The sequence below is a fragment of the Aspergillus pseudodeflectus genome (assembly GCF_044049435.1).
Source record: "Aspergillus pseudodeflectus strain CBS 756.74 chromosome Unknown BJX68scaffold_16, whole genome shotgun sequence".
Classification (NCBI taxonomy): Eukaryota; Fungi; Ascomycota; class Eurotiomycetes; order Eurotiales; family Aspergillaceae; genus Aspergillus; species Aspergillus pseudodeflectus.
This window is the reverse complement of record NW_027263792.1, coordinates 403,977-428,953: the sequence shown is the minus strand read 5'-3', so window position 1 is coordinate 428,953 and position 24,977 is coordinate 403,977. Positions and strand designations below refer to the sequence as shown.

The 24,977-nt window shown below is 52.4% G+C and overlaps 10 protein-coding genes across 10 annotated transcripts; 6 read left to right on the top strand and 4 right to left on the bottom strand.

The window, feature by feature from the left end:
- Nucleotides 1–78: 78 nt before the first annotated feature.
- On the top strand, nucleotides 79–1,075 carry BJX68DRAFT_235173 (DASH complex subunit SPC19). The gene is made up of 2 exons (XM_071039857.1): nucleotides 79–288; nucleotides 339–1,075. Exons 1-2 carry the CDS (start codon nucleotides 157–159, stop codon nucleotides 717–719), a joined length of 513 nt encoding a protein of 170 aa, XP_070900272.1. The 5' UTR covers nucleotides 79–156; the 3' UTR covers nucleotides 720–1,075.
- Nucleotides 1,076–1,234: 159 nt separating this feature from the next.
- On the bottom strand, nucleotides 1,235–5,228 carry BJX68DRAFT_254607 (tRNA methyltransferase RSM22; the record flags this gene model as incomplete). Its single annotated transcript, XM_071042905.1, has 5 exons — nucleotides 1,235–3,592; nucleotides 4,272–4,517; nucleotides 4,570–4,872; nucleotides 4,923–5,108; nucleotides 5,163–5,228. 5 exons carry the CDS (start codon nucleotides 5,226–5,228, stop codon nucleotides 1,235–1,237), a joined length of 3,159 nt encoding a protein of 1,052 aa, XP_070900271.1.
- A 431-nt stretch (nucleotides 5,229–5,659) lies between these two features.
- Nucleotides 5,660–7,307, top strand: BJX68DRAFT_235165 (SUR7/PalI family protein). Its single transcript, XM_071039856.1, has 4 exons — nucleotides 5,660–5,984; nucleotides 6,054–6,348; nucleotides 6,407–6,589; nucleotides 6,651–7,307. Exons 1-4 carry the CDS (start codon nucleotides 5,972–5,974, stop codon nucleotides 6,895–6,897), a joined length of 738 nt encoding a protein of 245 aa, XP_070900270.1. The 5' UTR covers nucleotides 5,660–5,971; the 3' UTR covers nucleotides 6,898–7,307.
- Nucleotides 7,304–9,615, bottom strand: BJX68DRAFT_235161 (ribosome-associated complex protein SSZ1). The gene is made up of 4 exons (XM_071039855.1): nucleotides 9,354–9,615; nucleotides 9,240–9,276; nucleotides 9,033–9,159; nucleotides 7,304–8,976 (listed from the first exon to the last, which is right to left on the bottom strand). The coding sequence occupies exons 1-4, from the start codon at nucleotides 9,441–9,443 to the stop codon at nucleotides 7,545–7,547; spliced, it is 1,686 nt and encodes a 561-aa protein (XP_070900269.1). The 5' UTR covers nucleotides 9,444–9,615; the 3' UTR covers nucleotides 7,304–7,544.
- A 154-nt stretch (nucleotides 9,616–9,769) lies between these two features.
- BJX68DRAFT_235160 (exosome non-catalytic core subunit RRP40) lies at nucleotides 9,770–10,834 on the top strand. Its single transcript, XM_071039854.1, has one exon. The coding sequence runs from the start codon at nucleotides 9,930–9,932 to the stop codon at nucleotides 10,755–10,757; it is 828 nt and encodes a 275-aa protein (XP_070900268.1). The 5' UTR covers nucleotides 9,770–9,929; the 3' UTR covers nucleotides 10,758–10,834.
- Nucleotides 10,835–10,889: 55 nt separating this feature from the next.
- On the top strand, nucleotides 10,890–13,271 carry BJX68DRAFT_235159 (MYB DNA-binding domain protein). The gene is made up of 2 exons (XM_071039853.1): nucleotides 10,890–11,051; nucleotides 11,147–13,271. Exons 1-2 carry the CDS (start codon nucleotides 10,991–10,993, stop codon nucleotides 13,105–13,107), a joined length of 2,022 nt encoding a protein of 673 aa, XP_070900267.1. The 5' UTR covers nucleotides 10,890–10,990; the 3' UTR covers nucleotides 13,108–13,271.
- Nucleotides 13,272–14,039: 768 nt separating this feature from the next.
- On the bottom strand, nucleotides 14,040–15,644 carry BJX68DRAFT_275062 (SDR family oxidoreductase; the record flags this gene model as incomplete). Its single annotated transcript, XM_071047764.1, has 2 exons — nucleotides 14,040–14,841; nucleotides 14,921–15,644. The coding sequence occupies 2 exons, from the start codon at nucleotides 15,642–15,644 to the stop codon at nucleotides 14,642–14,644; spliced, it is 924 nt and encodes a 307-aa protein (XP_070900266.1). The 3' UTR covers nucleotides 14,040–14,641.
- Nucleotides 15,645–16,048: 404 nt separating this feature from the next.
- On the top strand, nucleotides 16,049–18,192 carry BJX68DRAFT_235154 (Zn(II)2Cys6 transcription factor domain-containing protein). Its single transcript, XM_071039852.1, has 4 exons — nucleotides 16,049–16,151; nucleotides 16,220–17,106; nucleotides 17,202–17,464; nucleotides 17,531–18,192. The coding sequence occupies exons 1-4, from the start codon at nucleotides 16,064–16,066 to the stop codon at nucleotides 18,021–18,023; spliced, it is 1,731 nt and encodes a 576-aa protein (XP_070900265.1). The 5' UTR covers nucleotides 16,049–16,063; the 3' UTR covers nucleotides 18,024–18,192.
- A 539-nt stretch (nucleotides 18,193–18,731) lies between these two features.
- Nucleotides 18,732–19,630, top strand: BJX68DRAFT_265781 (uncharacterized protein; the record flags this gene model as incomplete). The annotated part of the gene is made up of 2 exons (XM_071045323.1): nucleotides 18,732–18,792; nucleotides 18,858–19,630. 2 exons carry the CDS (start codon nucleotides 18,732–18,734, stop codon nucleotides 19,628–19,630), a joined length of 834 nt encoding a protein of 277 aa, XP_070900264.1.
- Nucleotides 19,631–19,986: 356 nt separating this feature from the next.
- BJX68DRAFT_235153 (putative UDP-glucose:glycoprotein glucosyltransferase) lies at nucleotides 19,987–24,881 on the bottom strand. The gene is made up of 5 exons (XM_071039851.1): nucleotides 24,515–24,881; nucleotides 24,105–24,458; nucleotides 23,231–24,053; nucleotides 22,924–23,184; nucleotides 19,987–22,876 (listed from the first exon to the last, which is right to left on the bottom strand). Exons 1-5 carry the CDS (start codon nucleotides 24,661–24,663, stop codon nucleotides 20,033–20,035), a joined length of 4,431 nt encoding a protein of 1,476 aa, XP_070900263.1. The 5' UTR covers nucleotides 24,664–24,881; the 3' UTR covers nucleotides 19,987–20,032.
- Between the last annotated feature and the right edge of the window lie 96 nt (nucleotides 24,882–24,977).

Sequence of the window (24,977 nt, the reverse complement as noted above, 5' to 3'; positions counted from 1 at the left end):
GGCGGTATGCGTCGCCGCTTTTGTTGTTCCGATGTAATGCGGGCGGGGTCCCTCGCAACAGTATGTAAACAACCAACAGTTTGAACAATTTGATATCATTGCGCCTTAGAGTAGCTAAAACGCTTACGCTCTGAATATACCTATCTATTTATTAAAATGGCAGCCTCACTTCAAGCCTCCGTTGCCTCCCTCCAATCCTCCCTCCAACTTATCGACTCCTCGATCTCAATTCTCGACTCCAGCGTCAGCGACTTCCCCCGAATGTCCAAAGTCCTCCAAACAAGACGAGTATGTCGCCAATAAAGCCATTCACGGGCCACATACTAACGATTCATTAGCACTTTGAACTCCTCCCTGAACCAACCCTCCGCGAAGCCCAACAATCCCTCCTCGACGAAATCACTCCAAGCATCGCACACCTCCTCTCCCTCGCCTCCAACCACGTCGAGAAGCTCTCCCGCCGCGAACAAGGGTTGCGCGCGAAATGTGAATTGCAAGAGGGGAGACTGAACTCTTCTGAGGCAAGGCAGAACTCCGGGAGTCGTGCGCAGAGGAGGGGTCCCGCTAGTGGAGGTGGAGGCGCTACTTCCGCGGCGAAGGCGGCTGAAATGCGGAGGCTAGTTCAGAAGAAGGAGAGACTTCAGTATGCGGTTGAGCGGTTGGAGTTGCAGAGTAAGCAGAGGGAGAGGCAATTAAGGAAGAGTATGGCGTTTCAGTGAGTGGCCTGTGGGATATGGAAGTTGAGTGGAAGAGAGAAAACAACGCGGCTTTTGAGGCGCCGCATTCGCGCCTGATACATATCCCCTGTCGGCTTGCTGTTTGTTTGAAACCGATTTGCGAAGCCAGAGCCCGCCCCAGCGAGACGCGAGCAATCATGGATGGCCATTGAGAAGACACCACTTCTTACGGCTACATATAACTTCCTAGAATCACCCTACCAGCGTTCACCAAGCCCTGATCATCCGAAGAAGCAGCGAAAGCAGCCGTCAGGAAACTGAATTGCTGTCTTGCCAAAGGTCCGGTTATTGGTGATTGACAAACTGATCATAAGCTCGAGGAAGAGGTTGAGAGAAGAGCTTCATTTCAGAGAGGCCTTTGAACTATCTTACATGGCTTTGCGCCTGATATACAATATAATACATGATGGTCCCTTTCTTCACACCCATATTGCCAACGACGCCAATAATTCCATCCCAATAGATATCTCCAAAAAACAAACAGCAGTCACAGCGCCCTAAAGAAAGCTCTTAGAATACTTCTCTGATGCCTGCCTCACCTTCTTCGTATGCGAATGTTTCTTCCAGCTCGGCACATGCTGTCCCTTCTTCCTCTCCGGCGTCTTCGGGATCGGCGATCCTTTTCGCGCAGTCGTCTTCGTGCCACCCTCACCAAAGGATTCCTCGGCTTCTTGCATTTCCGCCCGTTCAGCGGCGCGGCGCGCCAGTCGTTCCTTTTTGGTTTCGCTGTCCTTGGTGCCGATCTTCAGGTTTCGTGGGATGCGAGTCTTCGCGCCGAGAGCCCAGAGGTCACCCCAGCGTGCTTTGCGGGCATCTTTGTAGGCCTGACGGCTGAATGAGCGCGGGACGGTCCAGCGTTCGATCTTGCCGGCTGGTGTGCACATGTCGAAGATGACGTGGCCGCGGCGCTTCATTGGTGTGTAGACCATGCGTGGGAGGGAGAGCGTGTGGAACTTCGGCTGTTCTGTTGGTGTCGGGGTGGTGGCTGCTTCGGTGGCTTCGGCAGCTTCTGGGTCAGATGCTTTGACTGGCTCGCTGGGGTTTTCGTAGCCCGCAAACGCGGCGTCCGTGGCTTCGACTCCCTGAACGATACCCTCCGTCTCGCGAAGGTCGACGCCACGCTGGACGGCGAGGTAGCTGAATTTCAAATCCTCGTGATTTCGGTCCTTGGCGTTGATAATGCGCTGGTGGAAAGACGGGCGGATATATCTCTGTTCGAAGTGGCAGAAGTCTTTGCGGCCTTTTACTGGGCCTTCGCCCTGGTACATAGGGCATTTTTCATGATTGGTGCAAGGGGCAATGATCATTCCGGGTTGCTTGGGTATTCTCGGTGCATCGTCAGGCGACTCAGTGAAATTAGTGTACTCTGTAGACCCAGGGCTCGCGATGTAGCGTTGGAGTAGCATCTGACGAGCACCACCAATCGCTTCAAAGCCTTTCTGGTGTCCCTTCTCCAAGAGGATCAAGACGCCACCATTTGGGTTTAAGCACTGCCATAAGTTCTCGATATAGGCTTTGCGTTGGTGATCTTCTTCGATGCCAAGAAGAGTATGGGGAGCAATTACAATGTCGAATTGCTTCCGCTGGGGCGCTCGCTTGTCATGAGCGGTGGGTCCAGCGCGGACATGGAGGTAGTCGGGGAGTCGCGGGAGGAAGGTCGTGTTCTCCAGCATGAGGCTAGCGCGATGGCGAAGAGCGTCTGAGCCTGTCAAGACGGTTGATCTGCCGACTGGATAAGGGTCGGACGGAGGGTGATCTGGGACCATAACCTCATACTCGGCACGGAGAACATCTCTCCAGGCCAGTATACCAGCTCCTCCAGCACTAGCGTCGAGAACGCTGGGACCTCCTTCTTGAGTTATCAGGGATCGTATCCAGTCTGTGCCCAAGCGCTTTCGAACTTCGGTCAACACGCTCAGAACCGAAGCGTACATCCCAGGATATAGGACTGCTAGAAACGCATTGGCTTCCATCTCGGACATAAATCGCTGTTTGGCCTCAAGAGCAATAGGTAACTGTGCCTCGTGGGCGTGTGCTGGTGGTGTTCTCGTAGAGTGTGGAAGCATTGGGCCTCCGAAAGACTTGTGAGCAGCTTCCGCAATATGCTTGTTGGAATACTCGCTCAGGATTACAGATACAGGTCCAGTCAGGGTATCTTTAGGCGGGTAAATAGTAGCTGGATCGGTAGATGCTTTCGCTTGCATTGTTAGTGGGTGAAAGCGCGGCGTGGATTCGTCGTCCTCTCCGTCCTCGAAAGGCTCAAGGTCAATTTCGGCACCGAGCTGCTCGGCCACCTCTCGAGCTCGCCGCATCGTAGCGGTTTCGACCTTTGGTGGACCCTGTTCCATGTCATATACCACCTGAATCTCATCCTCCGTTGCAACTTCGTCATGAGGAACCTCCTCCCACCCTCCTTGACCGTCATCACGAAGAAGCTGGTCCAAATCTTCATCTTCTTCTCCTTCCATCTCGATCAATTCCTCCACCGAGCGGACAATAGGTTCACCGTACAGGCGGGTATACAGTAGCGTCTCCTCTTCATTCAAAAAGCCCTCGGGTAGAATCTCCCCAAACTGCTGTCTGGCCAATCGGACGCGTTCTTCCGGCTCCATGTCATCAAACTCCTCGCTCAAGTCGTCATCTTCAATATCTTCGACTTCTTCAACATCTCGAGTCTCGGTTCTCGCTGTCCCGGCATACGCATCTGTCAGATCAAGATCGTCAAGCAGTTCCAAGATTTCAGCCTCGGTTGTGCTGATTTTATCGACCAAATCAGAGATCGCATCTCCGTGCAGGAATTCGTCTACTCGATGGTGTTCCGGGTTTTCGCTTCTCTGCTCCGGTGAAGATTCGGCCTCATCTCCTGTTCCGCCGGAGGCATGTCTTCGCCCAATCAACGGTTGTCCAAATCCAGATCCAGATCCAGTAGACCTCGAGTCCGGGCGTTGTAATGACTGAGACAAATTCGATGCTTTCCGCGAAATAGTCGAGCTCAATCGGGAACTTGTGACTGTCGAACTCGGAGCTCTGTATCGGTGTTGCTGGGTGCCAGCTCGCGCCGGATTGTATATTGTCGTGTGGAGGAGACCGTAGGGTTGGGACCGACTCGCCCTTAGCGCTTGGGATCTCGATAACATTCTCAGCCCGTCCACCACCTTGGAATCAAGGTTAAGACGCTGCGTGGGTTGAGAAAACTTCGCCGCCACAGAAAGAGCTCTGCGCGAGAATATCAGTGCCAAGACACATGCGATGAAACTAATGGCTGCTCATTGGCTGGCAACTTTTGTGCAAGTTTATATAAGCTTTAGCATAATATGTTTACGCCCCGCATAGAAATTTATGAATATTGAAGTTAGTTTTAAAGATCACGAGAAATTGACGTAAATATAGCATGTGCCTTAGTCAAGTCTCACTGTCCTCATCGTTGCCCATCAGGGCCTTTAGGTGGGTTTTGCACCGCACCACCTCGTGGTGAAGTGCCGTCAACTTGGCCATCACGGCCATAAGACTAGGATCTTGACTCTCTACGCGGACCTTCTCTCTAACCTTTACATCGTCCCCTTTCCATGAAAATACGTCGCCAACTTCATCATGGGCAGGCTGTCGAGTGCCAAATAGTCGATCGCGTATATTGAACCCGGTCAATGAGATATCAGACGCGAAAGCTGTTGGCGTATGTGTAGGCGTGGAAGACTCTAGCGTTCGCAAGTAAAGGACTAGAGCTGAGTCTGCAATGGACAAATGAAATGAAAGATTCGGGGGTAATGGCGGGTCAAACAGCTGTTTCGCCAACGTCAGTCGTATCATCATCAAGGGGTGCAGCAGGGCCTACATTGTCTGATGCGCTTGTCTCCCACCATTTCCCTCGTACTGCATCACTATCACCCTTCAACATCTGTCGCCCTTCGGCAATAGTCTCCCCAAGAAGGTGAATTTGACTATAGATAAACTGTGCATCGAGAGGATCGCCAGTCCAAGTGCTCACGTCCACGATGTCAAGGCACTGGTTGACCGAATCCCTTACTGAGACGAGCTGGCTAAGCACGAGCTCTGGAGCGCTGGGTGAACTAGACATGCATAATCTCGTTGTAGGGCCGGCTCTCGAGCTGAGAGAGCTGAGGCGCAGTTGGATATCCTGTCACCGTTAATAACTGTAAGGCGCGCTTGGGGCCCAGATTAACGTACCCCCTTTACGATCTTCGTTCCAACGCGGGTTACAAAGCCTTTGACGCTTTCCGAGCGCATCGACGATAGAACTAGGGTAGAGCCAGGTTCCTTTGGAGCTAGCAGTTCTGCACTTTCAAGCAGACCCTCCCTTAGAGATGCAAGGGAGTCCTGCAATGATCGTAGCAGCCATTCTAACTCTCTTTCCTAGAGCCAGAGTTGAGCACGCGAAATAAACTCTACACAACAACAAAAACTTACTAGAGCAGAATCAGCTTCTTGTTCCAGACGCTTTTGAGGGAGCGGTGGATAAACCCAGGTCGCCATTCTATCTCCACCACAGAAACTTCGCGCAATCTAGTCCAGTCAATATCTTCCACCCCAATTAAGAACGGGGTTCCATACAATGTTTGGGGATAGCGACCAGATGTCCAAGCTCCTCGGCTACTCCCTCGTAACCGTGACGAAGATCGGTGCAGCGAAAACCAGGCGAGACACTCCGTCCCGAACAAAGTTGACGAGCCCCACGTCGATCTGATTAGCTTGAGACTGGCGAGCTCGAAAATTGGTCGTGGGTGGTGCAACGTCAGTCGTCGCAGTCACTGAACAAGTTGGCCAACGTCATGGACTTTGGAAGTCGAGTGATGCGCGCCTGATTGGGCATAGCTTGTTGACGCTAGCCCAGGAACGGCTAGCTGGAGAGGAGCCAGCGATGACGTTGAGATCATCACTCATACTTTTATGGCTTCAACTCTACTACAGAGTCGCCGAGGCCACGCCGGCAGCCATGATGATGCAGTTTCACTATTATATCATCCATGACTCGCTCGGCCCTCTGGCCCTAACTTTGCGGTCGGAATCCTCGGATCCTTTAATAGGATAACCTCGAGCCACGTCCTTCGACATTCCATTCTTTCCAGCCTTCTCTGGTCTTTCCCGCCATCAGATCCCTGCATACCAGATCAGCTTTCCCTTTGAGGTCGTGATAGTCATAATCTTCTCCATTCCCCTCTTCTTCATCGGCTTCGTCACAGTCACCTCCAGCCCAATATAGACAGAGCAATCGCATAATGCCAGTCTCAAGTACTACTCCCCTCAATGGTCTTTCAGACTTAAGCTTGGCCTTCAATCACTGACGCGCTCATTTCACAGGAGCCGCACTAGGCTTCCTAGGCCTCTTCTTCACTGCCGGAGCCCTGCTGCTCATGTGGCTCACCTTCCTGGGCGGCGTAAGAAACACCAATCCGTTGAACCAGATCTACTTCCTCCAGGTAGATACGAGCAACATCCCTGGCGCACCGGCTCTATCACGATGGACGTGGTGGAACTTGTGCGCCGTTGAAAATGGCGATAGTCAATGTGGAAGCTCGCACCCCGACTACCCATTCGACCCCCCAAGCCACCGCAATTTCAACACCGAGGAGAATATCCCAAGGGCTTTCATCGGGTAAGTACTTCTAGTATACGACATATACGCTGGCCGCTCACAATTCTCCTCTCCACAGCACCAGCCACTACTTCCTGACCTCCCGGTTCTCCTGGCCATTCATGATCATCGCCCTGTTCTTCGGTGTGATCTCCTTCTTCACCGGAATGCTGGCAATGTGCACACGTATCGGAAGCTATCTCTCCGCCCTGATGGCCTGGCTCGCTTTGGTCTTTCAGATCATCACCACTTGCCTCATCACGTAAGTCCAGATCCAGGCTCAACCACAGCTATAAACTCAGTGCAGACTAACCGCGAATCAGCGCCGTCTACGTCCAGGGCCGCGACCGCTTTAACGCAAACAACCAGCGCGCCCGCCTCGGCGTCAAGGCCTTCGCGTTCATGTGGACTGCCGTCGCCTGTTGGATGCTCGCATGCCTGATGTACTGCATGGGCGGCTCAGTCGGTCGGAAGGACCGGGGCTACAGCGGCCGCAAGCAGCGCCGCCGCGGCTTCTTCTCCTCTGCGCGACAGCCTAGCGTGGAACGTAACAAGGAAGTTGCTCCTTAAGCAATTCGTTGCGATACTACGATGCTGTTCCCTTGGCTCACAGCTGATGCCGGTCACGTATAAAACTTACTACAGCTTGCTCTGGTGCAATGTTAAAATAATGCAATGCCGCAGAACGGAATTTGAAACGACCATTCCGAGCTAAAACTACCTGGCACCATGCAACCCTTGTCCGAACATACATATCCCCTCTGTGGTCCCGCTCGCTACAACAGTGCTTTTCTAGTGCTTTCCACTCCCTCGCTTGCAGTGCTATCTAGAGTCCGCTGATGTATGGTCGATTTATGTTGGATGTTCAGTTGTACTATCTGACTGCCTACCTGATTTGACGACATGTTTACGACTATCTTTACTAGTTCCTCTAATGTTTGGTATAAAGTACATGTAATATAATAGGTTAATTACACCTCGCTTTATTTCAACTATCAACTAGCTACGCACGTAGTATATGATGTGATAGTCCACAGATATCTTACTGTGTATGTACAAAGGTACCCCATCTATCGAGTGTTCTATATTGCGCAAGATACTCTATATACTTTTGCAGAGTCTTTCATTGATACATTCATCGTCAAAGAGGGAGGTTCCGGGAACAAGCAAAAATCGAGAAAGGATCATTAAGATTTATGGAGAATGACATTCATCATTCATGGCGACTCAACGGCACCACGGACAGCGCTTTGGCCGCCGACTTCCCGGGCGGTGATCTGCAGGCCGAGGTCGGCGTTGATGTGAACCATAAGCTCGACCTTTCCGTTGGCCTTGACGCCCTTGACGGCAAGCTCGGCGATCGGGCTCTCGGTCTTCCAAGCAATCTCGCGGGTCTCTTCCTCCTCGTCCTCAGAATCGAAGTCGGAGTCTTCCTCGTCCTCGGCGGCCTTCTCCTCCTTAGGCTTGGGCTCGGGCTTGGTGACCTTGATGTCGCGGACACCCTCGCAGACGCGGATGAGGACGTCACCGCCGTCCTTGGGAACGTTGTACTGGGCCACGCGGCGAGCGGGGAGGGCGGTCTCGGTGCTGAGGAGGGGCTTGAATTCGACGGCATCGCCAGAGGAGAACTCAACGCCGATGGCCTTGCTGAGATGGGGAGTAGCAGTGACCATGGGGTGGATTGATTGCTCAATGTCTTCGGTCTCGAATTCTTGAATCAAAGAGGCCTGGATGGCAGCACCCCTGGCGGAGAGCTCGGAGGGGTTGATGGCAGTAGTCTCGGTAGAGGGAGCCCAAATCTTGGTGGTCTCGGGGAAAATGCTGCGAGCGAGCAGGGCGATCTTGGGAGTGTGCGAGGTACCACCGGAGAAGATAACCTCATCAATGTCCAGAACATCCAGATCAGCCTTCTTGATAACCTGCTCGATCAATCTAGTGAACTGAGCGAAGACCTTGTTGGACAGCAGCTCGAAACGAGTGCGGTTGATGGTGGAACCGTAGTCGATTCCGTCTGCGAGCGATTCGATGCTCAGAGTGGCGTTGGTACCCAAGCTCAGAGCCTTCCGGGTGGCCTCACCCTCCAACTTCAACTTGGCGAGACCACGCTCGTTCTCGCGGGGGTCGGTCTTGTGCTTCTTGATGAACTCCTTGGCAAAGTGGTCGATGACAATCTTGTCGAGGGTAGAACCACCCAGCTCGTAGTCGTGGGCAGTTGCGAGGATGGTATACATTCCACCGCGGGAAGCGATGACAGCGGCATCAGAGCGAGTGCCACCGAGATCGGCGACGACAATGAGCTTATCAGCAACAGTAGCCTCGGGTCTAGCGTCGTAGGCGAGAGCAGCAGCAACAGGCTCGTGGATGAGCTGGAGAACCTCAAGGCCGGCCTCCTTGGCCGCAGCAGTGAGGGCCTCGCGCTGGGCGTCGGTGAAATCGGTAGGGACGGTAATGACAGCGGCGTTGACCTCCTTGCCAAGGTAATCGGTGGCAGACTGCTTCAGGCGGCGAAGGTGACGTGTAGTGATCTCGGAGACAGTAACAGTGTTGGGGGTATCGCTCTCAGTGTCACAGATGGAGAAAGCAACGGTTGAATCGGACTGGATGGGGTGTGCAGAGTTGTGGCAGGGAGTGGGATCTATTGACTTGAAGCTGCAAGTTCAGTCAGTAAACTATTACTTCTTTAATGGCTATTCGGCTGGGCATACTTCTTTCCAACGTAATCTCTGAAGTATGCAACAGTGTTCTTGGAGTTGCGAATGAGTTGAGCCTTGGCCTGGGAACCATGGTATTGCTCTCCGCCGATATACGAGAGGACAGTAGGGATTTGACGGTCTAGGAGAATTGTAAGTTTCAGATCGAGGCGGTGCGCAGCGGGCGGGGTAGGGTGAAAGGTCGAGGAAACTGGGACGAACCTCCTTCTTCGTTGGCAATGACTTCAGGCTTGCCTTCCTGTATATCATGTCAGCCAAAAACTTCATTTTTGTCGGCCCGCTAGAGGGGCGCTGATAACAGGGTGCGGTGCATACAGGGTTTATGCGGGCAATGGAGCTGGAGGTATTGCCAAAAGAGATACCGATAGCGAATCGCTCGCCTGCGCCGGAGGTTTCGTCGCTCATCTTGAAAAGGATATGAGAGTTGAATGGGGAAATAGAGAGGAAGATTGAGGAGGAAGAGAGGGGAAGACGAGGACAGTAGACAACGAAATAGCAGATCAATTCAGTCCACTTGGGCGGAAAAAAAGTTTTTGATTTTGCAGAAGGCGAGACTGTGGCTCGTGCGGCTTATCGATAGTGGCTGTGGCGGTGCCAGGGACAGCAACCAAGCACAGCACCACGTGCATCACCAAAGTAGGGTAGCTGGTATAGAATCCCATATTAGAATAGAACAATCTTTGGCGTCCTTTGATCTATTCCGGTTATTACTCTCTTTTGAATCTTCAAGACTTCGAGCCGTGCTGACCGAACTTGAGCGGGACAACAGCTTAGACCTCAAGTCACGTGCACTGATAGTCCGATAAGCTCACTTTTTCCTGTCTAGATCTGCTCTTTCATCCTCAAATCAGCAGCTCATTGCCCACGATTACACCTAAGCCATTGCTCATAATGTCGTCGCCATTAATATTTATTCCTGGTGATGAAGTTCCAACAGACTATCTTCCCTCCAATGGCTCAGCGCCGCTACGATTAGGCCCCGGCCTCCGACTTCTCTCACAAGCACACCCCACGCCAGCGTCTACCTCAAAACATGTTTTGACTGCGACACAAGCCGGTATCCTCTCTACAGATAACAAAAGAAACGCTGTCTCTATACTATCCTCCTCGAACCGCCGCTACATCCCTACGCCTAACGATCTCGTGATTGCGCAAGTCCACCACTCCAGCGTGGACTATTTCTATTGCATGATTACGCCTCAGTCGCCGCATGCGGTCCTTGGACAGCTGTCATTCGAAGGCGCGACGAAAAAGACAAGACCGATGCTCCGGGGCGGCGATCTGGTGTACGCCCGAGTATTATCCACAGGCTTAGGCGCTGGTGCAGAAGTTGAGCTCACTTGCGTGAATCCCGCGACCGGAAAAAGTGAGCCAGGTGGACTCGGCCCATTGAATGGTGGGATGGTGTTCGATATCTCTACAGGAATGGCTGCTAGGTTGATACGCGCGAGCTCAGCGTCGGCCGAGCAGCAGGGAGTTGCGGGCCTGGTAGTGTTGGACGAGCTGGGCAAGAAACTGGAGAAGGCCGGAGGATTTGAGATTGCAGTGGGAAGGAATGGGAAAGTTTGGGTGGATTGCTCGAATAGTGCGGACCATGCGGTGCGAGTAACTGTAGCCATTGGGCGATGCCTCACCACAATCGATGAGCACAACCTCAACCCGACGGATCAAAGGAAGTTGGTGACAAGGGTATTACGGGAAATGAAAATAGAGTCATGATAAGTAATGCACGCCAATTATCCGTTCAATTGTCCTTCCTACCTTGGTACAAATACGCCATTTTGAGTTGCGCAACCTACTAGTATGTGGTGGTGGTGGGAGCAGGCGCGGGAAGCTCCGCGTCGCGTGTCACTGAATTTTTTTTTCCCCTCTGCTTCCCCAGCACCAGCGCATTTACATCCACCGACCATTTCATCAGTAAGAGTTGATTCCTATCTTTTTACCTGCCCGCGATGGGTCAAGGGTCTTCGCAACCGACTGATGGAGCTCATTTTGTTCAGAACGGAGAAGCTCGTAAGTAGTCATCAGCTTGGCAGTTCCAGTCTCGCGAACGACCTGCGGCACCCCGGTCCCACAAGCCCACAGCTAACTTTTCATCCTCGCTCCAGAAGACGATATAAACGTTCAAGTCGCAAACTCACAACCTGAATCACCCGATATTATAGCTCCGCCAACCGGTGAATCGCGAAAGAATCACGAGACAGTCCGCAAGCGGAAGCGAAAATCATCAAACGTCAATTCACAGCCGAAGTCTCCGGAGGCTGCAAATCGACAAAACGAAGAGGCGCAGACTACCCAGGAAAGAAATCCCAAGCTCAACGGGGAACCATCTGACGTCGACTTCAACATGGCGCGACCCTCAATCAATCAGTCTCCTTTAACCAAGCGCAAAAAGCTTGTCGACTCGCTTGAGAGCAAACTTCCCTCACAGCCCAATGGAAGCACCAACCCGAGGCCTTCTAAGTCGCAAAACAACCCTTCCACAAGACGGGAAAGCCAGGGTTCAAAGTCGGAGCCACGAACGCCAAAGAAAGTACTGCAGAGCGTTGCAAGTCACAAGGGGTCAACTTCAGTTTCGGCAAGCATTCGCGGCTCGCTGGCAAGGCAGACGCCGGATAAGTCGAATCGTAGTGGCGCAACGGGAGTGTTCCAACCGGAAGAGGTCAAAGCTCTGGAGAAGTTCAAAGTCGAGTTTTGCAACACGAATAACTGTTCGCTGGCGACATTTGATCGAATGGTGCAACATGGCAAGCAAGGAAGCTTTCCCGGTGAGAGGTGGATTGGAAAAAGGCCCTTTTGGAAAAGTGCTTTTGAGGTCCTCCCGGGTCGAGATCACAGATCTGTCTTGCGGTTTATGAAACGCCACTTCCAAGGGTCGGACCAGAAGTCACATGTGTGGACAGAAGAGCAGGAGGCTGAGCTGGTGGCGCTTATCAGGCAGCACGGAACTCAGTATGCCAGAATAGCTGATATGCTAGGCAGAAGCTACGACGATGTTGTTCAGAGGTGGAAAAATCGCCTTGAGCACCAGGACAAAATGAAAATCGGTGTATGGTCAGAAGACGAGCTCGATGCTCTGCGGAGCGCGTTGACAATCGCCTGGAACAAATCAAAGGAACACGGCTACGACGTGGGGGAGGACATCTACGAGATGGACGAGTCACTCATTTCCTGGGGCGAAGTGAGCAAGAAGATGGGACACGTCCGATCAAGACAACAATGCGCAGACAAGTGGCGCAGGATCAAGACCAAACGCAACAACTCGCAGCCAAATTCTCGAAGCGGAACACCTGCAACCCCACGGCAATCGTCAAGGCGACCATCAAGAGGCCCTTCTCGATTCAGAAGTTCCCAGTTCGTTGAGGATTCGGATGGTGACGATTCGGATGGGCAAGATGACGATGCGGCTAGCCAGGAAAAGGGCTCTACATCCGTGCAATCACGGAAAAAATCACCTATCAAGAAGAAGCATACACCGCGCAAGGAAGCGTTTTCCTCCGAGAGTCAATCTGGTCCCGGCTCCGAAGCAGCTTCAGAGCCCAAAGACGACTCCGAGGGTGATTCTAGTTCTTCGTTTGAGTCCGAGTCCGAAAAGGAACAAACGACAGGGAAGAAGTCAAAATTGACAGCCGCCAAGAGCGACACCAATCCCAAAGATAAGACGCTGTCTAGTAAAAAGCCCGAAACAGATTCGAGATCTGGTTCAGAGAGCGGGGGAAACAACGGCGACGAGACCACGGATAACGAGTCTGACAATTCATCCTCGAAAGGAGACAGTGGCAGTGCCGATGAGAGTGAGAGTGACAACGAGAATGAAAGTGATGCTTCATCTACGAGACCTGCCACAAAAGATGCAGACACCATCAAAAGAAAGCGCGAGAGTCCTATCCAGGATGACGAAGCGCAAAATGAGAAGCCGGCGAAGATCATCAAGCAAGAATTCAGTCCGACAATGTCAGAGGACGAAGAGGGCGGCCAGCAGAGCGACAGTGATGTAGAATCTGGCCCTGGTTTCAAGGTACAAAACTATGAGCCGAGCTGGTTTGTCTCATCGAAGGCCAAATATTGAAGACGTCCCAACCAAAGCAAGAAGTGGTGGATCTAAACGACTGCTCAGAAGGCAGCTCCAGCAGCGGCGAGGAGTGAGAGTAGCCCTGGCTAGCTCATAGCAAGTTATTTAATGTCGAGCAACATATGTTTAATTTATGATACCCATTATGATACTATTTTTCCCATTTCAGACACACCTATCTACATACAATATCTGCGACTAGTATACTCATCAAAGGTCCAGTCTACTTACTACATACAGTTTACGTACTCGATACATGGCTCGCCGATGGCTTCACACATACAAAACAGCAAACGAAAGTCAAAAAAAAAGAAAAAGGACACAAAAACATACAACAGTAGGGATTCGCATGTGGTCACCCACCATACTACTAACCTACCGGCGTGTGGCTTAAGTACGGCTGAGCGGACGGGAAGCCCTGTTCTCCACACCCTGTGGTCGTATGTACTAGTAAAGATGAGCTTTGCCTTGATATAGTGCGTTGATAAAAGAGGAAATCTTGGGGACCGGAGACTGGCCTCACGCTCATACGGTCACACCAAGACCTATGACACAAGCAAAGCCGAAACGATATCTCAATGCAAAGCAGGCACACCATATACCTAGAAACCAGACAGAAGTCCCAATATCACTAGCCCTAACCCAGGCCTACACTGTTGCTCACCTCATCCTCTCTGCCTTCAGACTCCCTAGCAGACCGAATGACTTCCTATTCCTAATATGTATAACTCATCAATGCTAACAAATCCCGCTGTCGACAATATAACTATATTAGTAATGCTCTTCATAGGTATAGAACTATTGATTCTGTAGTAGGGAATTGTGAATTGGGGAAATTTTTATGGTCGCCTTTCGACGAATATATAGTCTCCCGATCGACCTGTCCATTGACCATCCAAATTGCTCATTTCTTGCACTTCCTGCAGCCTCTCTTTTTCCATTTGCCAACGTGAAGCCTGCCCTACCTACCCTGTTTTAATATCCCTTAGCCCGTTCCAAATAGCTTTCATGGCGCCTCTCCTCGGGACAGGAATGGTGATACCATCAATCGCACAATCTGCCTGAGAAGCACTCAATGTTCCTACGTCTTGTACGCCTCTCACAATGGGATTCATTATCTGCGGGCTCAAATTAGTTTTCAGCAAGCTGACACGATCTGTGAATCTGTTGATTCTGGCAAGGCTCACTTGGTTCCTGCTATCAACACACATACCTTATTCGAATATTCTCTCACGGTTGCCTCCTAGCTCGCCGATTTCAACTCCGCAAACCGATTTTCGACCGAAGACATGGCGTCGACCCGCGCGCCTTAGCGCCATACTCCGTCTCATACTTGCGGTCAAACGGCGTCTTGCGTTTGGCCGTCCCGAGTGACTGCATTTTATGTAGCAGTCTTGACAATGATCTACATCGCGCGGAAAGAGGCGGGCACGGGTGATTGCCACCTGGGAGGGTCTTCAGCATCGGGACAGACAACTATACAATCTATTCAATCGTGATCGATAACAACGGTGAGTATGCTATGATAAAGCTAAGACTTCCACCCAGAAACCCAGCCCTCTGCCCCAAACGGCCATCCAACTAGCTGCAGATCCAGTAAGCCCCCCCTTTCAATCTCCTCCTTGCGCGCCACAAGCTCATCGACATCCCAGTTCGCCCATAGGAACTTGCCGTCCAGGAACCTCGCCTCGGGACTCGTGAGCCACAGGCTGAATCCGGCGGGAAGAGAAACTGCACGCATTCAATTAGCCCTCTGTCCCTCTAGTCCAATACCCAAGGTAGCTAAACGGTCAAGGAGAAGGCAACTAACCATGATCTTCATACCCCATAGCCTTGACCCCTCCCGCCTCACGGTTCATATCCGTATCGACAACGCCAGGCTGGACATGGTAAACCCTGACCTTCCCCTTTGCACCAAACTTACTCTCGAAACCCAGAGAGTCCCAGAACCGGAAAACAGCCCATTTCGAGATACTGTATCCCGCGAAGCCCGGAGCAAAATTCACATGTGCCGCGCTCGAATTAATCTCGACGACCACCGTTTCCTCGTCGGTTTTGTACTTGAGAAACGCCTGTCCCGTATATATCGCCCCCTTCAGATTCTTCTGAATCGACTCGAGAAACGGCTCACTCGCAAGATCCGCAATGTCTCCCTGCGGCCCGATGACCGCTGCGCAGGCAACAAGAACATCAATCCCCCTTCCGCCCGTGAACTCGACGAAAGCGCGAAAGGCCTCGTTCACTTCCGTCTCGACGGTGACGTCCGTCGGCGCCGTGAAGACTTTCGTTCCGGGGAATTCGGTTTCGATAGACGTCTTTGTTTCGGAGAGGGGACCTTCGCGGCGGCCGAGGAGAGCGATGTAGGCTGCGCCGGCGGCTGCGAAGGTACGGGCTGTTTCAGCGCCGATGCCGCTGCCGCCGCCGGTAATGAGGATTGTTTTGGCGGCTTGGGAGAGGTGTGGGAGAGTTGGGGACAGCGACGCATAAGTGTTGTCGTGCCAGGTTTTTGTGAGAGATGGGAAAGGGGGAGACATGTTGGTCGGTCGGTTGTATACTAATAGCTGTAGTTGTGTGGTGTGTTGATGGGTTGTTGAGTGAGGAATGGGGGATGTGAGTAGGATGGAATGGTTAGTGAGTGCTCATCTTTATATCTTTTATTTAGATACTTGAGAGGAACTAGCAAGTACAAATTGTAGTATAGTGGAATACATATTCGCAACTCTGACTCTCAACTCCCAAGTACAACAATGGGCCAGGATTAGGGCAACTTCAAGCTGTACAAAATGTCCCGCCCGACGCCCTCACTAACCCAACCACCGCATCTCATTCGCCCATCTCATTTATCGACACGCTGACAAATGAACAGCGGAGTCCTCCAACATTGGAGCAGTTACAAAATGAAGAGCCCGACATACACGTTGCACTACCCATCTCCGAAAGGGCTAGAAACAAAATGTACACCGGAGAAAACGAAGTCGAAAATCAAACCCAAGCGCTGCCCATCCTCCGCTGCGAGCTATGTAACAAACCATTCGATAAGCGTGAGCCCCCTCCTCATCTCGCCCCACTCTGGTTCTGTTCCAGCCCGTCCTTACTGACTGTGTTCCAGAATCAACACTTAAGCGCCATGGTTATTACTGTCGCTCCCGGCGAACCGGACATGCGAACCGGAATCGCTCATGTATACCCTGTGCAAAGGCCAAGGCGCGGTGCGATGGTCGGCGGCCGGTGTGTTCGAGGTGTGCTGGGCGGGCAGCGGACTGTTGCTATCCGGCGGGAACGGGAGTGAGTGCGAGTGTGACTGCGAGGAGTGATCGAAATCAGCAGGCGAAGACGCCCACATCAACGGATTCAGGATCGAGTGAGAGTCAGGACGCGACTCCAGATCACCTGGTCGTTATGGATTCCGAAATTGAGGCCGAGACTGCAAATTTAAATTCGAATGCCAACCTCGGGCTCGGGTTCGAGATTGGAGGCGAGTATCTCCCCTGGGATGATATCGATATCGACTTTACGGACTTTCTCAACCTACCGGGCCACACAATGAGCTTAAATTCGAACGGGGTTATGGCTGCTAAGGATATTCAATACCCGTCACCAAGCTCGAGTTCATCAATACCTGTCCAAATATCTCCCGAGACAGTACAACGGCCCCCAGAGATGCAGCAGACTACGCCACTCCCGCCTGCTATAACCTCCCTCCCCCGCCTCCTCGTCCCGCGCCCAACACCCAAACGGGGCGCACAGAGAGCCACAGCGCTCATACAGCACACGCTGAAGTCCTATCTCGGACATCTGCGACATGACACGCTGCCACCGTTTATCCATCCGCTTTCTGTACCAGCTGACCTCAACAAGAGCGATAGCCCTAACAACCGCACGAGCCCATTAACAAGGTGCATCGACTGGATCCGGAAACCATCTAGCAAGAGTACTACAGGCCAAGCATTGTTCTGGGGTAATGTTCGAGGTGAATGTGAATGGTTATGTGCTGAGGTACGACTCTTCTTCTTTTATCTGTTTTGTCTCGTTCCCGAGCAGTGGCTCGTTGATCTTGAGCTCGAGCTAAAGCTAATGATATCGAACAACAGTACTCTAAACTAGACCGCAGTCAGCTTCTCAGCGCAATGCAAGCCGTCGCATTCTACATTCTACTCCGGATCGATGAGGGCGAAACAGAGTATAACAACCTCGACTTTCTCCTCCTTGCCACAGTGACTGTCCTCGCGAAGCAAATCACCTGGGATTCTCTCGATTCCTTGCATCCTCAGCCCCAACCCTATACCGAGTCGCAATCCCCGGCTGAGGTTGATACCGCGTGGAAGGAATGGGTTTTCGAAGAATCGCGAAGAAGGTAGATCTATTCACTTACTCCCCGTCTGATAATCCTACAACCTACCAAAGTACTGACAAGAACCAGACTTGCAGTAATCTACCGCATAATAAACATCCTCGTGTACTTCGAGCCAGCGGCGCGATGCGACCTACCCAAGGACCTGGTCTTCGCACCGCTCCCGGCAAAGAAACAGCTCTGGGAGGCATTGGATGCCGCGGCGTGGAAGCGAGAAGTTGATAGGGATCCAAAGGGCCAGACGGCGTTTGGGTTGGTTGATAGTGGGGAACTGATTAAATTTGAGGTTCACCGGGACCAGAACCAGGACCAAGAGGATGCTGAGGGGGTTGATGATAGAAATGGAGACAAAGATAGCTCCCAAGATACTGCTAGTAGGAGAAAGGGAAGAGGAAAAGCAAGAGGAAAGGTCTTAACCCGACACGAGGACCTCCTCCTGCAAGTTTCTACGAGTGAAAACGGGAAATCGTTGGTGCGGACCGAGGTGGGCTGGGAAGAGTGGTGTGAGGGGATGGATGGGTTTGGGAGTATTGTGCTGCTTGTCGCTTCGATGGTTGCTTAATCTGGACTGCTCCTTACATTGAGTGTGGACTAGGGCTGGAGGATGGAGAACGCTCTAATCTCTCATGATGGATTTTAATGGGGTCTATCTACAAACCCCAGGATCGGTTATCGAGATTAGGGTTGGGATCTTGGTTAAATATGCAGCAAACCCCGCATCATTACAGCGCCCAATTTAGTTGAATAATAGGTTGCTATCTTCATTGCATCTGCTGTCTTCGTTGGAGCCAAACGGCACGCCTAATGTCGCTCAAGCTCCTCTATCAATTTACTCCGGAATGGCACTACGTAGCCTCGATACGCTTACGCTTACGAGCCGCCCAATCCCCATCAATTCCAGCGGCAATCTGCTCAGTTCCCAACGCCAGTCAGGGCTTAGTTCTCCCTTAGTTCTCCCTTAGTTTGCCTGCCAAGGGTCCGTTGGCCCTAAAGTACAGCAACGCTGGACCCTTTCTGGATGGTACTCCAAACTATCTAGATGTGGAATTGAGCGACGGTGCGAGGCAAAAATTATTATTTCCCTTGTTTTCAACAACGGCGTTTGGTTCTTCTTCTTCATACCATTTTGTGAGAGGAGTCGAACAGCCACAAAGAAAGGGGGCTTTTCTACGGCGCTTTGCGCGAGATATTGATGCTTTTTCGAGGAACAGGAACCCCTTGAGTTGACCGTTGTGTCCACAGTCAATACGCTTACGAACATACTGGCAACATGCGCGCCTCAGGAGCTTTCCTCCTCTCCACCTCCCTCCTTCAACTCGTTCTCGCACAAGGTGCGTCTCATAACCCCTCCCCTTCCCTCCCTATCAATCCACCTGTCCACCTCTAACAACCACAGACCCTAGCAACAATGCAACACCCACACACCCACCAAACTTCACCCTCCTCGCCCCAACCCCCTCGGCTGCCCTCCCAGCAACAGACCCCATAACCCTCCGCTGGGCCTACACAGATACAGACCTCAACACGAACCCACTCACAATTGAAATCGGGTACACGACTTCTGGCACCCTCGAGGTACACGTTACAGTGAATGCCGCGGCGAGTCTGAGCTTGACGACGTTGCCTGCGGGGATCATCACGTCTGTTGCGCCGGGGGAGACGGCGGCGGTAGGGTTTGTGCTGAATTATCGGGATGGTGATGATGATGATTCTGAGGAAGTAGAGTTAGGTCGGGTCGACGGGGTGAGTTTACTTGGTGGGGAGGACGAGGTCGTTGACGAGGAGGACTCGAAGCTCTCGACCGAGGCGAAGATTGGGATTGGGGTCGGATTGGGGATGGGGATGTCGGCGGCGATATTCGGGGTGGTGTTTTTGATTCGGCGACGGAGGAAGAGGAAGAGGAGGGAGATGGAAAAGGCTGCTGCTAGTGAAGATCAGAATGGTGATGAAGGTTCAGGTAATGGAGGAGTAAAGGATCCGGTTGAGATGGAGGCTGTTGAGCGAGGACATGGAAAAGCCGAGCTTGGAGCTGAGAGCGAGAAGGTTGAACTTGACGCCAGCGGGCAGCAAAAGGCTGAGCTTGACTCTGGGGAGCAGGTAAAGATGGTGCGTCTTGCAGAGCTGGAGGAGAAGCCGGCAGTGACGACAAGGTATGAATTGGCGGGTTGATGTGTATAGTCTGGAAGAGTAGAGGGTACTGCGCGATTGCTGCCCCTCGGCATAGCTCTGCTACATACCCCTATGCTATTTCCTCTGTGCACTGGGTCGCACCTTCCTGGAGTTGTAGGTAGTTCTGGAGGGAGGAGCGGCCATCGTACCTTCCATGTATGGTCGCCATCATTGATCGCACCTTCCCAAGGAGATCTGTCCTTGCTCTCCTGAATCTGGCAGGTGCGTGCTTCCTGCCTAGATTCCACTGCACTCCCTTTCAATGTCAGCAAAAAAGACGATCGAGCTTGAGGAGCGCTGCTCTACTCGACAATCCTATAACAAGGGCCAAGTTCATTTGCTTAGTCTAGATATATGATAGGTAATACATTATACTTCATCCAAGCTAGTTTGCAATGACAATCAAAGCTCATCCTTCTTCCACTCGGGAGCTGTTTCTTCCTCCTCCTCCTCCTCCTCCTCTTCTTCTACAGGAACGTCTTCGATGACTTCCTCCCCAGCACCCTGAACCCTCCTCGCCAGCTCCGCAATCTCCCTATCATACTCCGTCCACTCCGGAACCTGCCTCCTCGCCCTCTCCAGCTTCGGCTCCTTGGTCTGCGGATTATTACACAGATCGATCGTCCTCGCCTGCCCGAGCGCCTCATCCGAGCACCAAGTCTCGCACCACAGCCACTCCTGCGGCAGACTCTTGATCGGAATATGATGCTGCATGTGGTTCGGCAGGTCCTGGTCCAGGTTACTCAGGCTGTTCTTGTCCGCCGAGAGCATCTGGTACTGCCCGCGAAGCCGATCACCTGCGGCCATTGCGCGGAAGGCATTGAGGTCGACGACGTACAGCGCGGAGATGTGGTAGGGTAGACCGCGGAGGAAGTTCTTCCAGTACCCCTGCTTCCAGAAGCGGAAGCCCTCCATTTCCTCGCGGGAATCGCACATGGGTGTGAACCCGTAGGGGGCGCCCTCGAGGTCCAGCGTGACGAGATCATGCATGTCTGTGCGGACGATTTGGTCGGCGTCAACGAAGATGACTTTGTCGAGGGAGAGCGGGAAGAGCACGTCCAAGAAAAGGATCTTGTACCCCCAGATCTCACGTTGTTTTTCCTTTTGTGCGCGCAGCCAATGCGGCCATTTGTAGGTGACCATTTCGTAGGTGAAGCCGTATTCGGCGGCGAGGTGGGGCAGGAAGGATTTGAACGAGGGGGAGAGGAATTGCTCGATGAACCAGAATTTGACCGTGTGTTTGGTATTGCGCATGACCGAGACCATCATGATGTTGAGCATGCGCTCGTAGAGGTGGCCGCTAGCGACAGAGAAGATGTTAATGTCGGCATGCTCTTCCAAGTTCTTAGAGTTGACGCCGACGCTGGATAGGACGCCCGAAGCAAAGTTGAGGCCCTTGGAGAGGAAGTTTGTGGCTGATCCAGGCTTTGACCCGGTCTCAAGGACGTCTTCGTTTTCTTGGCCCTTCTTTCGTGAGAGCCGAGGGAAGAGAGTCTTGCCCTGGAAGGAGAGGAGTGCGACTTGGTTGCTGTCGTCGCCGGGCTGAGGAGAGTAACCCAATATGCCCAGGCTGTCGAGGTTGAAGATGCGTTCACTCCGGCCTGGCTTGAGATTAATATTCCACAGTCCTGGCTGCGCTTTGAACTGGAAATAGCCAAGATTGGCCATGACGATTGTATCGGCAAAGTATGGGTTGTCTTCCGTTCCGAGAACAAGCTGGACGCCTCGGGGAGGGGATTTCGTGGTCAAGTCACGCGAATGTCCTTCAATTAGGATGTGCTCTAGGGCGTACACAGCGTCTACATTGGATCCTTTCACTGAGCCCAACTTGATGTTGTCGAGGTCATGAATCGAATCCTGTGGTGCGACAAGCCACGACGGCGGAACATCCATACCAAGTGTGAGAAGCGCTTCGACCGGGACTCCAGAGAATGTAGCTGTGGGACGCAGAACAGAGCCCTCGTCACTGAATGAAGGCTCTGGGTCGAGAACATAACGGTAGAACCGTTTGATGGGAAGCTCGCGTAGCTCATCCCGGGGATTCATAAAGAGCTTGAGCGTGACACCGTCTAGACTTGAGAGTACTTTCAGGATGGGCAACCATCTTTGGGCATGCTCGGACGTGGGGTCAATGGACGCCGCGATGGTGATTGCAGGGTCATCAGAGCCCGCAACAGTAATAATTGAACCAGAGCCGGTCCAGTTCTTGTAAAAGTCGACTCGTACGTCGGACGACGTTTCGAAAAGGCCTTCAGGGACATCCGAGACAGTCGACAGGGCAACTAGCGATGTCAGCTTCGCGAAAGAAAGCGGATCGGACACCTTGGAGGTAAGCGACAAGTCTTTGGCCGCTTTTGTGACAGGGCCAATCCGGTTGATGTCCTCGTAGAGGAAAAGCTGGCCAAAGTCTTCTGGTGTCACGTCCTGAGTGGGTTTGGCAACCCGGCCGTTGACGACAATTCCAGTCTCTCCGGGAGAGAGACCCAGCGTCTCGGCCAACGGCTGGAGTCTTGTCCAAAAGTCGGACGCTTCTGGTGCTTCCTCTGAAGGAGCAGATGTAACTTCGGCCAACAATTGCTCGGGTTTGACTTCCTTCTTGCCATTCAGGGCACGATATACAACTGCCGACGCTTTTTGTTCTGAGAACTCATCCGGATTATGGAGGAACAGAATCTCAGTCTTCGCCTGCTTCTCTCGGAGGTCAAGCGCGGAGGTAAGCAATTTCAACCCAGCCTCAGAGTCAAAATCCCCTATCACAATCATATGAACGCTTTCTAGCGGCTCAACTTGAGACGCAATTCGAGGCACTCCATCCAGCAATTTCGAGACCTTGGTCAAATCAACGAGCTTGACGTCCTTGGGGTCCTCCGGAATGATCCACGGCACTCGTCGAGCAAATGCCTGAGCAAGGAAGAGCCCAGGTAGCCAGGTCTCTTCCTCAAACTGTCCCTCGATGATGCCTTGCTGAATCACGCGCAGGTCTTTATCAATCTTCGCGCTCATTTCCTGAGGCCAGTTTTCACCGCGACTGATTGGGATACCATTGACGAGCGTAACGGAAGCGTCACTCTTGATACCAAGGCGGTCTTGGTAGTGTATTGTACGAGAGACTAAAGAAGCAAGTTCTTCGCTGCTTAGAACCTCATCTAGCGAAAGGTCTTGTTTCTCTGCTCTAGTTGTCCGGCCTTGCGTGGCGGCCAAGAAGGTGGCTTTATCCGGAGTCGCCAGCTTGCCTTTTCTAGCACTCTACTCACATTAGGAACGGAAGCTGATTTAGCAGCAAAGGAACGTACCTCTTCTAGATAAGCCATGAGACTGGCCAAACCATATGTTTCTTGCAGATAGTGAGCCACCTTTAGTTGAGCTGTCGAGCCTGGCGAGTAAGACGTGGGAACAACGCCAAATTTCACGGGTATTTTTCTCTTCACGAAGACTTGAATTGTAGTCGTAACCAAATCTACATCTTGAGGGCTGGAAAGGTCAATAGGAAACACGATGTTGTTCAGGTCGCGGCGCACAGCCGGAAGCTGGCCAGGGTACGTCCGTCGAAGGTACTACAGCCGTCAGTTTAGTGCACCAAAATGGAAATATAGATCTTACCGCTGCTAGATCAGCAGGCCAAGACTCGTACTTTGCGTCCTTTTCGAGGTCGTTCAACCAGATAATAACACCGCCACCTTCGATCTCGTCGCGGTAATCATACCGCTGAGGCGTGTCCTGCGCCGCGGATTCTGCAACGGTCTCATGTGCCAGAAGAGCAACAGCCTCCTGCGCAGAAAGACCTAGGCTTCGGAAGCTTTCGATTAACCTTCTTTCGCGGCGGAGGTGGTCAACAAGTGAGAAAGCATCTATCTGTCGGGGATCAATCTGGACACCGTTTATCCACAACGCATTAGCCCCGGCGGGAAGCATTTCTAGGCGGTTAGTGCGGATTTCTTGCAGTAGTTCCACGCTCGCGTTGTGCGCAGCAATTGTCGAAGAGTATTTAGGAAAGTCCTGAGACAGCTTCACAAGTGTGTCGAGCGGGTCGGCGCTATCTGCGACGAAGCCGACTGTGTTATATCCAAGGCGGGCCACTTCTGACGATGATAGTGGTCGAAGGTCATCTGGTGATTCTTCCGTTTCCGCCAACGTAGCTTCGCCGCTTGAGTCTCTCTGTTCAGCATCACGGTCGTCAATCACGATATAATCTGTGCGCTTCAAAGCCAATTCAACACCATAACCAGAGACAAAGAGAGGGCGCGAGCTCCAGTGCTGAGGCGGCCGATACCGAACCCGATACGAGATCTCTCCCTCCTTTGCAAGGGCACTGAGCGTCTGGTGGAAATCCCTAAACATCGGAGAAGCCACATCAGCATATAGAATCGCCGGAGGCAACGAGCCGTGTCCCATGATTCGGTCAAAGGGTAGCTCTCGTCCGTCCCTATAGAGTAATCAGCAACTAAGGAGCTAACCGGGCAAAGTCGCAACATACAGCTCCCCTAGCACGTCCTGCTGCGCTCGCTCCATCGTAGAAGAGCAGTACTGCTTTCCATCCGAGTGTACCCAGACCGGACAGGCAGCATCCTGCGCCGCCATAAGCGAATGCTGTACCGAGGCATTATAGAACTGGTAGTGGGCGGCGATTCGCGGACTGGCAGATCGGATCGATAGCGATAGTTTAAAAGACGAAAGGCTCTCTGGGTTGGCGAGGTGTCCGTCGTCGACTGCAACCTGCAAGAAGCGGTCGTATAGTTCTTTGTCCGTCACGGCGTCGTCAAAGGCTCCTTCGGCGAGACGGTCAAGTAACGGGAAATATGACGTTGGGTTTTCTTCGGCTGCAACTTCACTGGTTTCTGTGAGCAATCGAATTGCTCCAGCTCGACTAGCCAAGGGCTCACTCACAGTAGTTCCACGAGGTATGGGGCGGAGTCGAATGAAGCTTGGAGTGCAACATTGACGGAGGGGCTCGAGTGTACAACACTCGCTAGGAGAGCGGTGATTACCGCGTAGGATAATCGCCACGAGGCAACATGCCCTAGGTTCGGGAGCATTTCGGCTGCCCGTTTGACGGATTTGCTCAATTCGATGGTCGGTTGTACTGGAGATGGGGCCACGCGATGGATAGCGGAGTGCGGCGTTCAGGTCGATAGCATCACGGCGCGAGGCAATCTTCAACAAACACTATCCGGCATTGACCAAAATGATGATACTCAAGGAGCTGATCAACGTCAGAATAATAATGATCTTTGAGTCGATGGTGTCAAGCAGGTGAGGGCGTTTCAGGCCACATTTCCAGAGCTACTACGGTCGGCGCAGCGGCCAGATACGCAGGACCCCCGCGTCACATGGCAGTTGACTGAATCGA

Coding starts and splice junctions, on each gene's coding strand:
- BJX68DRAFT_235159 (XM_071039853.1), top strand. CDS start 10,991: ATGGGTCAAGGGTCTTCGCAACCGACTGATGGAGCTCATTTTGTTCAG. Junction 11,052..11,146: donor TGTTCAGAACGGAGAAGCTC/GTAAGTAGTCAT, acceptor TCCTCGCTCCAG/AAGACGATATAAACGTTCAA.
- BJX68DRAFT_235154 (XM_071039852.1), top strand. CDS start 16,064: ATGTACACCGGAGAAAACGAAGTCGAAAATCAAACCCAAGCGCTGCCC. Junction 17,107..17,201: donor GTGAATGGTTATGTGCTGAG/GTACGACTCTTC, acceptor ATCGAACAACAG/TACTCTAAACTAGACCGCAG. Junction 17,465..17,530: donor TTCGAAGAATCGCGAAGAAG/GTAGATCTATTC, acceptor GACAAGAACCAG/ACTTGCAGTAATCTACCGCA.
- BJX68DRAFT_235165 (XM_071039856.1), top strand. Junction 6,349..6,406: donor ATCCCAAGGGCTTTCATCGG/GTAAGTACTTCT, acceptor TCCTCTCCACAG/CACCAGCCACTACTTCCTGA. Junction 6,590..6,650: donor ATCACCACTTGCCTCATCAC/GTAAGTCCAGAT, acceptor ACCGCGAATCAG/CGCCGTCTACGTCCAGGGCC.
- BJX68DRAFT_235161 (XM_071039855.1), bottom strand. CDS start 9,443: ATGAGCGACGAAACCTCCGGCGCAGGCGAGCGATTCGCTATCGGTATC. Junction 9,277..9,353: donor CCATTGCCCGCATAAACCCT/GTATGCACCGCA, acceptor CATGATATACAG/GAAGGCAAGCCTGAAGTCAT. Junction 8,977..9,032: donor AGAGATTACGTTGGAAAGAA/GTATGCCCAGCC, acceptor CTGAACTTGCAG/CTTCAAGTCAATAGATCCCA.
- BJX68DRAFT_235160 (XM_071039854.1), top strand. CDS start 9,930: ATGTCGTCGCCATTAATATTTATTCCTGGTGATGAAGTTCCAACAGAC.
- BJX68DRAFT_235153 (XM_071039851.1), bottom strand. CDS start 24,663: ATGCTCCCGAACCTAGGGCATGTTGCCTCGTGGCGATTATCCTACGCG. Junction 24,054..24,104: donor CAGGACGTGCTAGGGGAGCT/GTATGTTGCGAC, acceptor ATTACTCTATAG/GGACGGACGAGAGCTACCCT. Junction 23,185..23,230: donor GGCCTGCTGATCTAGCAGCG/GTAAGATCTATA, acceptor TGACGGCTGTAG/TACCTTCGACGGACGTACCC.
- BJX68DRAFT_235173 (XM_071039857.1), top strand. CDS start 157: ATGGCAGCCTCACTTCAAGCCTCCGTTGCCTCCCTCCAATCCTCCCTC. Junction 289..338: donor AAGTCCTCCAAACAAGACGA/GTATGTCGCCAA, acceptor ACGATTCATTAG/CACTTTGAACTCCTCCCTGA.